The following is a 14,833-nucleotide window of genomic DNA, read 5'->3' on the forward strand; positions in this document are numbered from 1 at the left end:
CTTAGTCATGCTGGCCACATGACCTGGAAACCGTACGCCGGCTCCCTTGGCCAATAAAGCGAGATGAGCGCCACAACCCCAGAGTCGTCCATGACTGGACCTAACGGTCAGGGATCCCTTTACTTTTAATGAATGAATGGAAATCGTATTGAATGTGAAGACTTAACTGCTTGGGGAATAAGCAATGTGAGGCAGCCTGCAGAGTATTTCTGAAACAGCGGCAAAATTGGAAGGCGAGGAATAATTGGAAATGGAGGAGAAGAGGCAGATTGAAGGTAGAAACAGAAAGGGGGTTGCTTATGAAGAGAAAGCAAAGGTGTGCTTGTCTGAGGCTATTAGAAGTGGGTAGGAGAAAAACGAGGGAAGAAAGGATACGGTGAAGGAATGACTTAAGGCAGGCAGAGGCATGGGGTGCAGGATTTGAGAGGACGGGAAAAGGAGGCTGAGCCAAAAGGAACAAGAGGGGAAGTAAACCAAATGGCCTAAGTTTAACAAGATTAGCAAAAGAGAAATGATAGTTCACTACCCATTATTGAAAGAATGTGTCCACCCCCATCGTCCAGCCCAGACATTGAGGTCCAGCTCCGAGGGCCTTATGGCGGTTCCCTCACTGTGAGAAGTGAGGTTACAGGGAACCAGCAAGACAGCCTTCTTGATAGTGATGCATGCCCTGTGGAACACCCTCCCACCAGATGTCAAGGAAATAAATAACTGCACAACTCTTAGAATATATCTGAAGGCAGTCCTGTATTAGGAAATTCTTAATGTCTGATGATTTACAATTTTTAATATATGTTGTAAGCCGTCAGATGGGCTATTATTACTATTATTGTACCTGCTTGGGGGAAAAACATTTGACTGCCCAGGATGATTTTCCAGAACTTCCTCTGGCATAGGTGTGTTATTTTGTCAATGTTTTAGGGATCACCAATGTGGCATATTTGGGGGCCAATGTGCCTACCAGTATTTTAACACATGCAAATGGTCTCAGCAAACATCACCTGCTTGAACTGCCTTGGCCTCTTCTACATGCCAACGTTTCATTGGATGCCGAAGATAGGACATTCCTGTTCTATGCCGCCTCGAGAGGTCCAGAGGGTGGCAACATGAGAACGGGACCTTCTCTGCAGTGGCTCCCCGTCTGTGGAATGCTCTCCCCAGGGAAGTTCGCCTGGCACCTTCATTAGACACTTTTAGGTTCTAGGCAAACACATTCCTTTTTAACCAGGCCTTTGGTTGATTTTAGTGACCTCCTATGCCCTTTTAAAATGTGGCTCTTTGGGGGGAGTCTTATTGGGCTATTGCTTTTATTTTATATACTGTGATCTACCCCGAGTCCTCCAGGTATAGGGCGGTATATAAATTCAACAAACGAGAAGTGCAAGTAACTTGTCTCTGGGACTGAGCCCGGCAGGGACTAATATAGGATGCTATCCTCGTTCTCTGGGTGACATGGGGTGCATGCCTGCACCATTTTATATGCCCCTTTTCTGCTCTTTTAGATGTGGCAGCTATTTTGTCACGCCACACTGCCAAGGCAGCCACCTTGTGTTATGCCCTCTCCACCACCAGCCCACCCAGTTGTTGACCGACACCCATGGGACTTTTGAGTTCCAAATGTGCCTGCCTGTTCCCATTGTAGCCAGCCAGACACTGATGGGAAGCCCACAAACAGGGACAGGGGCATAATAGCCCTTTCTCGTTCATGTTCCCCAGCAACTGGGTTGCAGACACATGGCTTCCAGTGCTGAATCTTGGACCCAGGCCTACAACTCCAAAGGACAGGGCACGGTTTGTTCTATAAAGAAAGGAACCAGACTGCTTTCAGCTAAACATTTTGTTTAATGAGTCTAAAACAATGGACAGCAGAAGACATCCAGAAAGGAGACAGGAGCGAGAAGTAAAAAACAAACTGATACAAACAGAAATCAGTATTCTTCGCCCTCGTCATCCCCATCAGCACTGTCTGCCCCAACCTCCTCATAATCCTTCTCCAGGGCAGCCATGTCCTCCCGGGCCTCTGAGAACTCGCCTTCCTCCATCCCTTCCCCAACGTACCAGTGGACGAAGGCACGCTTGGCATACATCAGGTCAAACTTGTGGTCCAGGCGAGCCCAGGCCTCAGCAATGGCTGTGGTGTTGCTCAGCATGCAGACGGCACGCTGCACTTTGGCCAGGTCGCCCCCGGGGACCACCGTAGGGGGCTGGTAGTTGATACCAACCTTGAAACCAGTGGGGCACCAGTCCACAAACTGGATGCTACGCTTGGTCTTGATGGTGGCAATAGCAGCATTGACGTCTTTGGGGACGACATCCCCACGGTACAACAGGCAGCAGGCCATGTATTTACCGTGACGAGGGTCACATTTCACTAATTGGTTGGCTGGCTCAAAGCAAGCGTTGGTGATCTCTGCTACCGTCAGCTGTTCATGGTAAGCTTTCTCAGCTGAGATGACTGGGGCGTAGGTGGCCAGGGGGAAGTGGATTCGGGGATAGGGCACCAGATTGGTCTGGAATTCTGTCAGATCTACATTCAGGGCACCGTCAAATCGCAGGGAGGCCGTGATGGAGGACACAATCTGGCTGATAAGGCGGTTGAGGTTGGTGTAAGTGGGGCGCTCAATGTCCAGGTTCCTGCGGCAAATGTCATAGATGGCCTCGTTGTCTACCATGAAGGCACAGTCGGAGTGCTCCAGGGTGGTGTGGGTGGTCAGGATGGAGTTGTAGGGCTCGACAACAGCTGTGGAGACTTGGGGAGCTGGGTAGATGGAGAACTCCAGCTTGGACTTCTTGCCGTAGTCAACGGACAGGCGCTCCATCAGCAAGGAGGTGAACCCAGAACCGGTGCCCCCACCAAAGCTGTGGAAGACCAGGAAGCCCTGGAGACCTGTGCATTGGTCGGCCTGTTGGAAAGAGAGGTTTTAAAAGATTCTCACATGTCCTGACATGGTCTTACTGAAAATCCTGCTTAGTTAACACGGAGGCTACTAGGGGTTTGGAGAGAGGAAGAGTCAGCTTTTCAGGAGATCATACAACAGAAGACAGTCTCTGCAGAAGGCTCCTAGGCAGTGCAGCAGAGACTTCTGAATAGGATAAAGGAGAGAGGGACAAGGACACTGAGCCTCACTTAATGCTGTACTATGTCCCTGTAGCTTCCAGACAACTACTGCCTCTTAATTCAAGGGCTAGACCTTATATGGAGGACATCTGAACCATGAAGCTCCCCTTCTTAGACCAACTGGTCCTGCTAAATTTATGCCTATGCTATTTCTGCCCCAGCGCTTAGCTTTGGAAGACAGATCAACCTGACGGCACAAATTATTGCATGATCACACCACCACCTCTGCTACTGGGGGTTTGGAGAGAGCAAAATCCTTGAAGATGGCATATTCCTCTGGTAGCCAACGTAGTGTCCTCCAAAGGCTGTGGGGTCGATCTCCCATCAACCCAAGCAGTCTTGGCACTCACCGCCTTGTGAGGTGGTAAGCAATGATGGGCGTTGTAGTCTAACAATGTCTGGAGGTCACAATGCAAGCTAACTCTGGTGTAGCAGAAGATAATCCCCATGGACCTTTGCTTATTTAAGAATTTTGATCCTAACACTAATTCAATAATTTAAGATCACAACACAAGAAGACTATTCTTTAAGATTATCTCCTTCCCATCCACAGCGCTTACCCTTTAACATATCTGCCCAAGAATTGTACCATGGCCACACATCAAGGACAGACAGACCTTGTATGATTGATCTCCTTCTTCTCTCTTGTACAACTTGGGAGTTACCAACCTGAGCAACATCCAAAACTGGGACACGGGGGCTGAATCAAATTACCTTTTGCACCCCACTGGGACCATCTGCATAAGGCATGGGTGGGAACTCGTGGCTTCCATACATTGCTGGACTCCAATTAAAATGGCTCATGGTCTGGGATGGGGATGTTTTTGGTTAACAATTTCCAGAAGGCCAAAGCTTCCTCACCCACGAAGTAAGGAATGCTATTAATCATAACCTCCCTTTGAACAATACTCATTTTACAGAAGACCACTGAAGCCACAAGATAAGCCATGAAGCATGTGTCCGATAATTCTTCTTCGAGCTGCGGTTTATACAAGGCGCAGCAAATGGCACCAGCTTTCTCAAATCATGAAGCCCCATTTTAGAGCTAGAGATCACCGAGTCTCAGCAATCTCCAACTTCCTGGGAAAAGGCAACTATGCTTAAGCTTGCCTATAAAAAGCATGTTACCAGCCCCTCACCTCAATACGACAAGCAGATTAACAGCTTGACTGCATGCATTTTTACTCAGTTACTGTTCTTTACCCTTAAAGGAGCAGGGGGCCTATCAGCATAATATGCAGAGCAGCTTCCCCTCCAAATATTTATGAGAAACTGCAGCCTGTACAATCCTCCCTCTTCAACTCTTGCTAAAGATAAAGAGCAGAACTTGGAGTCTCCCATACAGATAAGCCCAATAGCTTTTATCTTCAGAAACTCAACACACTCCTGACTTCCTTAAACCGTACAATTCCCCACCCCCACAACTCTCTGTGCTTGTTTTAGTTCCATAGGCTGAAAGCTTAGAATTTAAATAACAAGGTTCCTGTGAGCACAGTCTCAGCCAAGGAATTTTATTTTCCCATGACTAGAGAGCTACACAGAGAGTTCTTCCACTTTACACAAAGCTCTATTTCTGCTTTTCTAACCAAGCAATTGTTTCTTTGGGTGGCATCCAAGTAAATAATTATGCAAGCGGGAAAACTTCGGCTTGCACAATGGAAATTGCCCTCTCCCCCCCCCCCAATGCACACCCCAAAATATGATCTGGGTGGCTTGAGGAACCCCCGGAACAGTTTCTGGGGTGTACAGAGAGGGGGTGGGGAGTCTCATTGCGAAAGCGTTCTGCTTGAGCTAGGGGTTACTTAGCACTACTTCAGATATTATTCTTTTGCTATTTGTGGAGTTGGTGTGTGGGAGATTCCACCTGCAAGTGAAATGAAACAAAGGCTCATTGAAGAGCTGCCACCAAGCTCCAGGAGAAGCAGAGGAAACAGAAGGACGGCTTCATACAGGCAAAAAGAACCAAAAACTTGAGATTAAGCAGCAAAAAAGAAGAGACTCCAATTTCTGTGGCCACACACTCCTAAGCCCAATAAGATACACACTCTTGCTTGGAATATTGGGCATGCAGCGGTGGGGAAAACCATTCCCAAATGCATCCAAGAACTAGAGAGCACGGGCTTCCTCTCACAAAAATCCACTCCAGCTCTTTTTCCTGCAAGCCCAATTTTGGCAGCTGTGGAGTGACATTCCTCTCTTGCTTGCCAAGATCAAAGAATTTGCCTTCTGAGGCTGTATGAGGGCAGGCAAGGGAGGAGAACGATTGCACAACCAGATTTGGGTTTTTTAAAAGTCTATCTCGAGCATCCTTTCCCTTGTCTTTAGAAGCTCCTGAAGTCTCTGCAGAAGGCGCCTAGGCAGTGCAGCGGAGACTTCTGAATAGGATAAAGGAGAAAGGGACAGAGACACTGAGCCTCACTTAATACTATGTCCCTGTAGCTTCCAGACAACTATGGCCTCTTAATTCAAGGGCTAGACCTTATATGGAGAACATATGAACCATGAAGCTCCCCTTCTTAGACCTACTGGTCCTGACAAATTTAGGCCTATGCTACTCCTGCGATTAGCTTTGGAAGGCAGACCAACCTGACCGCAAAAATTATTGCATGTCCACACTAGCACCTCTGCTATCCTAAGCTCTTTGGGGAAAAGCAGGATACAGTGCATGTGAGGTATTAATTAGAAGCAATGTACAATTAATTCTTGTCCTTGGGGGGGGGGTGTGAAGGAAAGAGGCAGACATGCACAAACAGTACAGGCAGGTAGGACCCTAGCTCAAAAGTTTAACACAGCTTGGACATAAAGCAAAACCTGCAACAAAATGTTGCAGTGGGGGGATCAGGATCCCCGCTTTGCCATTCCATTCCATTCCATTCCCCTCTCCCTTTTGCTTTTACATTTTCTCCTCCTAGCACATAGAATTCTATGAACTCCAAGCACACTCAGTCCTCAGTTATCAATTTTGGAGGGTCCCTGTTTGTTCCTTTTTTAAAAAAGGGTTTTGTTTATTCCCGAAAAGCTGGCCATTCCCTCTTAACACGGGCAGTGCTGTTCTTGCTGCAACCATGCTCACAGCCAGAACAGAGGAAACAAGAAGGAACATATTAAAGAAATGTCCTTCCCCCATTGATAATGGGTGTTTTTGTGAAACATCTTTCTTGTTGTGTTTAGAAGCCCCTGAAGACCTCCTTCCACCAGTCTTGCCGGCTGCAGACATCAACTCACCAGCTTCCTGATCCGGTCAAGGACCAGGTCAATGATCTCCTTGCCAATGGTGTAGTGGCCCCTGGCGTAATTGTTGGCTGCATCTTCCTTGCCAGTGATGAGCTGTTCGGGGTGGAAGAGCTGGCGGTAGGTGCCAGTGCGCACCTCATCTGCGGAGAGAAGCAATTGGAAGCATCAAGACACCTCGCATCCCTCCTGTAGACACAAACATAGCTAGAAAGCTTTTAGAGGTGCCTTGTTTGCTCACCGATCACAGTTGGCTCCAAGTCCACAAAGACTGCCCTGGGGACGTGCTTGCCAGCTCCCGTCTCACTGAAGAAGGTGTTGAAGGAGTCGTCTCCTCCCCCAATGGTCTTGTCACTGGGCATCTGTCCATCAGGCTGGATGCCGTGTTCAAGACAGTAGAGCTCCCAGCAGGCATTGCCAATCTGGACTCCGGCTTGGCCAACGTGGATGGAGATGCACTCACGCTGCAAAGAGAAGCGGTTAAAATGAATGCATATGGCCTTCCTCAAGGCAGACACACACCCCACAGACCTGAAGCTCCCCTGTCCAGCCAATTCTATGTTATTTTAAATCCCCCATTCTTACCCATGCTTCTTAATTGTGAGTTTAGGGCCTGCCTCCACAATTGCAGAAAGGAACAAAGTGATAGATCTAGAGCAGTTTGTGCATGCACACACTGACTGAGCAAAGCTGTGCTAGTCGGCAGTGGCGCTGCGGTCTAAACCACTGAGCCTCTTGAGCTTGCTGATCAGAAGGTCAGGGGTTCGAATCCCCGCAATGGGGTGAGCTCCCATTGCTCTGTCCCAGCTCCTGCCAACCTAGCAGTTCAAAAGCACGCCGGCACAAGTAGATAAATAGGTACCACTGCGGCGGAAAGGTAAACAGCATTTCCCTGTGCTCTGGTGTCCCGTTGCTCCAGAAGTGGTTTGGTCATGCTGCCACATGACCCAGAAAGCTGTCTGTGGACAAAAGCCGGCTCCCTCGGCCTGAAAGCGAGATGAACTCCGCAACCCCATAGTCGCCTTTGACTGGACTTAACTGTCCAGGGGTCCTTTAACTTTACCTAGTCGTCAGTCTACTAGGAAGCAAGCAGCTAATGAATTGCCCACAATGCAATGTCATCACCCCCAAAGCAGAGCTGCCATGGTATAGTTCGGAATAAGCAGTCCCCCTTCCTGCCCCACTTCTGTGGCCTCAAACTTGCAGAATTCAAAGTGTGTTTCTAGAAATTGTGCTTTAACCACAGATTTTTAGAACACTGTATGCCAAAGACCCAGAAATGCAAACAGAATCCATTGCATAGGAAATAAGACATGTGGAAAATTCACTCACTTTCTTAAAGCTAAGCTGATAATATTAAAGGAGTCATTTAAAGAAGAAACTTGTTCACATGCCAGTCTGTTGTGACTTTAATCCATTTTTTGATGATTGATAAGGAGAAAGTGGCTTGTGACAGCTTTGGCAGCAAACAGCTTTTACCCACAAAGTGTTGTTGAAAACTAATTCTCCCCATCATCCTATCTGAAAAGAAGGGAACTCTTAAATGAGATGCCAGCACCAACAAAAAGGGCAGGCCTTTGTGATGTCTAAAATGTACAAGATGTTATTGGAATGGGAGACAAAACATGAACAAGTGAAATCTTCAATGGGCAATAGTCTTCATAATGTAGAAATGGAAGAATGGGAACGATTATGGAATACGGGTATAAAATTTACAATATGTTATGGTTTAAGAGAAAATTCTATGAAAATGTTATATAGATGGTACCAAAATGTGGCAGTTAGGCTGGTGATTGGTAATGGCTGACAGGACCATATAACACTGGCCCTAAAGGATCTTCACTGGCTCCCAATTCAAAGTGTTGGTGCTGACCTTTAAAGCCTTAAAGGGCCTTGGCACAGTACCTCAGGTTACAAACGCTTCAGGTTACAAACTCCGCTAACCCAGAAATTGGCACCTCAGGTTAAGAACTTTGCTTCAGGATGAGAACAGAAATCGTGCTCTGGCGGCGCGGCGGCAGCAGGAGGCCCCATTAGCTAAAGTGGTGCTTCAGGTTAAGAACAGTTTCAGGTTAAGAACGGACCTCTGGAACGAATTAAGTTCTTAACCAGAGGTACCACTGTATACCTGAAGGAGCGTCTCCACCCTGACATTGAGGTCCAGCTCCGAGGGCCTTATGGCAGTTCCCTCCCTGCGAGAAGTGAAGCTACAGGGAACCAGGCAGAGAGCCTTCTTGGTGGTGGTGCCTGCCCTGTGGAACACCCTCCCATCAAATGTCAAGGAAATAAAGAACTATCTGACTTTTAGAAGACATGCGAAGGCAGCCCTGTTTAGGGAAGTTTTTTATGTTTGACATTTCATTAAGTTTTCATATATGCTGGAAGCTGCCCACAGTGGCTGGGAAAACCTAGCCAGATGGGTGGGGAATAATAGGGACAGTAGTCATTGCAATATATTTGTATTTTCCACAAGTGAACTCCCAGCATTTGGAAGCTTGAAGCATTATATAGAGCTGCAACAATCTTGTCCCTTAAGGTTCATAAACCTACTTTAACATGCAGACAGTGGGTTAAGTGAGCAGGAGAGACTGATCTGTCCTGGTTAAAGATTACACTAAAGTGTGAGGTAGTGTGGGCTAGCCAGATGAGCTTGGCCAAGGGCGTGCAATAGACCAACCGATTCCCTACACGACAACACTGTACAGTGGTGCCTCGACTTACGAATTTAATCCGTTCCGAAGGCACCTTCGTAGGTCGAAAAATTCGCAAGTCGAAAAGCGCCATTGGAAACGTGATTTCCCATAGGAATGCATTGGAAACGAAAAAAATTGCAAGTCAAAGCAACCCTATCTAATAATTCGTAAGTCAAAAAAACCCTATCTAAAACCGCCACGGTTTCCGTTCAGATGTCGAGAAATTCATAAGCGTGCGGCCATTTGCCCCATTCGTAAGTCGAATTTTTCGGTTGTCAAGTCGTTTGCAAGTCGAGGTATCACTGTACAGTACTGTAACTCAACCCTGAGGCACTCATTGTATGCAAGACACTGTTACTCATTCCTAATCGGCACTGCATGCTTTGGGTGTGACTCAAACCACCCGGTGCCTGTTGAGTCATTGTGTCTGCTGCAGCAAGACAATGTATCCCCCTCAGGACTATAAAATCTGTATAGTTAGTATCACATTTTGCCTCACGCTTTAGGTTGTACAAATGCAGCAAATACAAGGTTGCCATATTTCAAGAGTAAAAACCAGGACACCCTGAAAGTTGTTGAGTGGTGGTGGGTTTTTTTGAAACCACTGAAATTTCCGAACTATCCGGGACAAAGCAGCCCTAGCAAATATAACTTTCTTTTTTACAGGAGAATCAGGGGATTATGGGTCCTAATTGGGGGGGGGGAGCAACTGGACTACAGGCACTTTGCTCAAAGTTGTTCCATTGGTCAAAAGGACTAAGGCCTGGAGATTATAGGAGTGCTGGAGTTCAAGGAAGACAAGGTTCCTAGCCTGCGCATGCTTGCTTCTTGCTCATCCAAATGCTAATGAGTCGATGTTTCAGAGCCAGCTCTTTTGAACTCCCAACAGGATTTGGCTTGTTTTAGCCAGTTGCTGGCAGCGAAGTGAAAATGTAGCAAGAGCTAGGCAGAAGAGGCCCAAGGCCTCACCCCACCAAAGCAGGCAATTGAGTGCTAGGCAACTGAGCCCCATTATCCTTCCCACAGCGCAAACAAGGGGGAGGAAAGCAAGGAGCAGATTTGGTTTCACAGAGCTAGCCAAGTCCTGTGCACCATTAGCTAGCCTCGGTTTCTGGAACCCAGAACGCCAGGATCAGGGTTCCAAAGGGGGGTGAACGTGCCTCTCTAACAAGTTGTGGGGCACTGAGAAACATTTCGCACAGGGCTCCAGGTTTACCAACAGGCAGGGCAAATGAAAGCAAACCAGAGCCAGATGATTCTAGCTTTGTTTCTCATACTGTTCCCCATAAGAGTTCTACAAAATGGAGCTGTTATGCCCTTTGAAGATCTGTCCCTCCTAACTTTGGCTGAACATGCCTTGGTTTCCAGCAACTCCTAAGACATTTTGCCCTGCCTGCTGGTAGCTGGACATTATGCAATGCCACATTTGCTAGAGCCAAGCTTCCCAGCCGGCAAGTTCAAACTTGGTCACTTTTGCTTTCAAGATGCTACGCAACCCCAAAAGGATTACCTTGCCTAAGGATGCCTCTTAAGCGCAACCTAAGCCGCTTAGCCTGGCCGATTTGCAATGGGCATTTGGGGACAAGAGTATGTGTTTTTTCTTGCATGGGGGGGCAGGATTGGTTTGCAGCGTTTCCTCCTTTTGCCAGCAGGCTAATGAAGCGCGCAAAGTCCCGCGTTCAACTGCCCGGGGAAATGACGCAACAAGCTGGTTATTCAACGAGACTCTTCCCGCGCGTTCTCTCTGGCGGGCTGCTCGCCTTGGACTCTCGCTTTCGAACGCTGCTTGGAAGAAGTGACTCAACACGTGGTTACGGAAGCAAGAAAAAAAAGAGGTCTGGGCATGGGCGTAACCAGGAATTTTGTGGGGGGGGGGGCGGGACAGGCCTTTTGTTAGGGGGACAGAACCTATGTGATTCGTCAGTTAAGTATTTCTATTGTTTTACTTGATGGGGGGCGGGCAGCTGCCCTCACCTACCCCCCCCCCTTGGCTACGCACATGGGTGTGGAAGAGGCTGCCATGCTGGGCTTAAGCGGCCACATCCTGCTGCTTAAGGTTCCGGAAGCACGCTTCCGGAGGATTTTTGGCAAAAGACCTTGTTCCATAGACCCATTTCCCAGAAAGGGTAAATCGAGGCTCACAGAGACTATTCAAATATTCTCATGGCTTAGTTTGGTAGCAGCTGGACTAAGCAATGCACCCCATAACCCGCTTCTGGCACCGATCCTAACAAGTCCCGTAGAGACGCAATTGAACTCGAAGCGCAACCCCCCCCCAACAAGAATTATCAGAACCCGGGCAAATAAGGCACCTTATGCTTCCAAATGGCGCATTAAAGGTTAAGGGGACGAGTACGGCCATTTAGGGGCTTTTCCTACACCAAGGAAGCTGGGCGTCCCACCGCGTGCGCTCAAGTTTCAGGCCACTCGCTCCCTCCGCTCCAAATCATCACGCGGAAACCACTCGGGCAACGCTCATCCGGATGTGCGCACACGCAACCAAGCGGACACGTGTCTGCACGCTGGCATAGCCGCGATTTATTCCCGGGAGCCGGAGGGTGGCGCCCCACCCCGAGATGGAGCTCCTCCTGGAACAACGAGGGAGAAGGCATCGCTGCCTCGCCAGCGCCTTTTGGCCCCCCCATCCGCGAGCGCCATTCGCTCCTTGACACCCGTGTCCCGGGAGCCCCGAGCTGGCTACAGACACCCACAGGGTGCAGCTCCATCGCACCCCCCCCCCTCACATCCTATGGCCCTGGATGCCCGAGCACCCACAAAATTCCCCGTGAAGGGCACCCACTAATCTGGGTGCCAGGGCCATGCACGTTGCATGGGCACCTACGGCCCCGGGGCACCCCCGGTTGTGGGGCCAAGTTGGCACCGCTGCACCCCACCCTGCCTCGCTTTCCTGGTCCCCAGGCACGAACCCCCGCGAAACCTTTGTCTCCAAGCCTCCGCCTCCTCCTCCTCACTACGCACCATGTTTCCTCGACGGCAGGGAAGAAGGAAAAAAGAAACGAATCAGGAGCGGGAGAAGGAGGAACCGAGTCTTCCTCACTAGTCGACCCGTTCAGGGAGCCGTCCGTGAGCCAAAACTACGTCCGAACTGCTGCACGGGTTGGGGCGGGGCCTTTTATAGGGCTGGAAGCGTGTCGTCGGCAGCAGGGGCGGGGCTTGGCGGAGGGAGAGGGAGATGCCTTGCCCCGCCCCTTCACCGGCCCCTGATTGGCGGGTTCGAATTTCCCGAAAGGTGAAGGCGGGCGGGCGAGCGAATGGGGAGAGGAAAAGCGGCTCCGCCATGAAGGGGGGGGGTTGGAGGACAAGGACCCCGCTTTTCACATAGGAATTCATAGGAGCCAAGGGCGTAGCCAAGGGGAGAGCAGCTGCCCCCACAGATCAATAAAAATACTTAACTGAGGTTCTGCCCCCCCACAAAAATCCTGCCCAAGGTCCCTTCGGTCCTCCAATAAAATATCTGACACCCCCCAAAAAAATTGATGGCAGGGGTGCCAACTTGAATAAAATACTGGGGGGGGACAGGTAAGCCCCACCCCGCATCTTCAATCACGTGGCACGGTGCACTGGGTGGGGGCCTAAAGGGGGGGCTAAACCCCTTAAATTTTTTATTGAATGGGGTTCGAAGACCCCTCTACCCCTAGGAGTTGGCTCCTATGGTTGATGGGCATGGTCATACAAATAGTGTGCGTGCACCGTGCCACGTGATCGATGATGTGGGGCGGGGCCTTTACGGTCCCCGCACCCCCCCCAATGTTTCAGGTAGCTTTGCCGTATTTCAAAAAAGTAAAAAACCAGGGCGCCCCCAAAATCGTCGAGGTTTTTCTTACCAAAGGCTTGTGGTCCAAAGCACTAAAAAAAAAAAACCCGCGATTTGTCAAAGATCCAGGACAAAGCGCCGCCTTTTAGAGATCCCCACCCCCCACTCAATTTCCCCCGCTAATGTCCGGGGCGATCCGGACGTGCGACAGCCCTACTTCAAGTAGGCACCCCCCTGATATAGCATGATCAAAGAGTGGAAGCCTGTTTATTTTGAAACTCAATTCCAACCTAACCAGAGGGATGTGAGCATTCTCGGGGCTTAACAGACCGTTATTCTTCTGGCAGGCAATTAAATGTGTTGGACAAAAAGCGACCCGCCCCTGCGTAAATTGCGCAAAATGCGCTTTACGCCCTTGCTCTTCCCGCCAGTATCTATTTCCTGTTGCGCCCCATTGGTGGCGATGCGCTGCGGAATGGGGGGGGGCAGCGCATGGGCGTAGCCGGGGGGCAGGGAGGTGCATCTGAGGTTCTGCCTTCTCCTAGCGAAAAGCTTTTCCCCGCTAACAAAAGACCTGCCCTCCCCCCAACAAAAACCCAGGCTACGCCCAATAGGGCAGCTGCGGGGGGATGGAGATCCGGAAGCGGTGATGAATGAGGTAATTGAGGGAGGAGCCCAAGAAGAACAACGAACGAGGAATCAGCCGGCTTGGGAACAGCAGGCGAGCTCCAGTTTCCTGCTTCGGAATTGCCGGTGCTGCACATTCCAGAGTAAAGCCCTACTGGTGCGCTACGACGAAAACCACACACACACACATACAAAAAGATGGGTGGGAAGAGGCTCTCGTGACGCATCAAAGCAGCGCTTCTCAAACTTTTCCCCCCTGTGCGCCACACTTTCAGAATAAAAAAATAGATTTTTTCCCTTTAATTGATAAAGAAATAACATTTGGGGGGAGGGGGAGGAAACAACTCATCTCCCCGTTTTTGCAAATACAATTTCCATTCAAATGTAATCAATTTTATACATATATACTGTATAGGATTCCCTGAATCCTTGGACCTCCATCCTTCCCCTTATGGTTTCCATTGCAAATGTTTTCCTACTGCATCTTATGACATTTATCCAAATTTTGTTTCTACCTTATTTTAACCTTATAATTCTTACAAGTGTTATATCAATCCTGCTAACATTTTTAAATGTTTACAGTGTTCTTCTAGATAATCTATATCCCCCCCCCACAATTCTTTATTAAATCCCTTGTCTTCTTGGTTTCTAAATCTCCCCATCAGTTTTGCCATTTCAGCATAGCATATCATCTTAAATATCCATTCTTCTCTGGTTGGAACTTTTATCTTCCTTCTACCTCAGAAGGTCAGTGGTTCGAATCCCTGCGATGGGGTGAGCTCCTGTTGCTCTTTCCCAGCTCCTTCCAACCTAGCAGTTCAAAAGCATACCAGTGCAAGTAGATAAATAGGTACCACCACTGTGGCAGGAAGGTAAACAGTGTTTCCTTGCGCTGCTCTGGTTCGCCAGAAGCAGCTTAGTCATGCTGGCCACATGACCTGGAAACTGTATGCCAGCTCCCTCGGCCAGTAGAGCGAGATGAGCACCGCAACCTCAGAGTTGGTCACGACTGGACCTAATCGTCAGGGGTCCCTTTACCTTACCTTTAAGGTGACACACCGGGTCCCCACACAGTTGTCTTGATCAAAGGTGTAGCTTGAAGAAAGACTAGCTCAGGAATTCTTGCATGTATAAAGGTTTGAATCATCCCTGGCATTTTTACCCGCACCCCACAATAGGGGTATGACATGGGGAGGAGAGCCCTAGAATAATGATTCTCCACTTACACAAGCAGCTGCAGTGTTATGCAGCACTAGGTCTAAACCACTGAGCCTCTTGGACTTGCCAATCAGAGGTTTAGCCGTTCTAATCCCTGCGACAGGGTGAGTTCCTCTTGCTCTGTCCCAGCTCTTGCCAACCTAGCAGTTCAAAAGCACTCCAGTGAGAGTA

At 49.0% G+C, this 14,833-nt stretch overlaps 1 protein-coding gene across 1 annotated transcript; it reads right to left on the reverse strand.

Moving 5' to 3' along the window:
- Positions 1 to 1,822: 1,822 nt before the first annotated feature.
- Positions 1,823 to 12,172, reverse strand: LOC118079591 (tubulin alpha-1C chain). Its single transcript, XM_035103901.2, has 4 exons — positions 12,022 to 12,172; positions 6,591 to 6,813; positions 6,344 to 6,492; positions 1,823 to 2,903 (listed from the first exon to the last, which is right to left on the reverse strand). Exons 1-4 carry the CDS (start codon positions 12,022 to 12,024, stop codon positions 1,929 to 1,931), a joined length of 1,350 nt encoding a protein of 449 aa, XP_034959792.1. The 5' UTR covers positions 12,025 to 12,172; the 3' UTR covers positions 1,823 to 1,928.
- Positions 12,173 to 14,833: the final 2,661 nt, after the last annotated feature.

Source organism: Zootoca vivipara, chromosome 2 (assembly GCF_963506605.1).
Source record: "Zootoca vivipara chromosome 2, rZooViv1.1, whole genome shotgun sequence".
In the NCBI taxonomy this organism is placed as follows: Eukaryota; Metazoa; Chordata; class Lepidosauria; order Squamata; family Lacertidae; genus Zootoca; species Zootoca vivipara.

Bases quoted from the DNA above. Each gene is read 5' to 3' on its own strand.
- LOC118079591 (XM_035103901.2), bottom strand. The intron at 6,493-6,590 runs GTGAGCAAACAA...TTCTCTCCGCAG, and splicing joins CTTGGAGCCAACTGTGATCG to ATGAGGTGCGCACTGGCACC. The intron at 2,904-6,343 runs GTGAGTTGATGT...TCTTTCCAACAG, and splicing joins TTGACCGGATCAGGAAGCTG to GCCGACCAATGCACAGGTCT.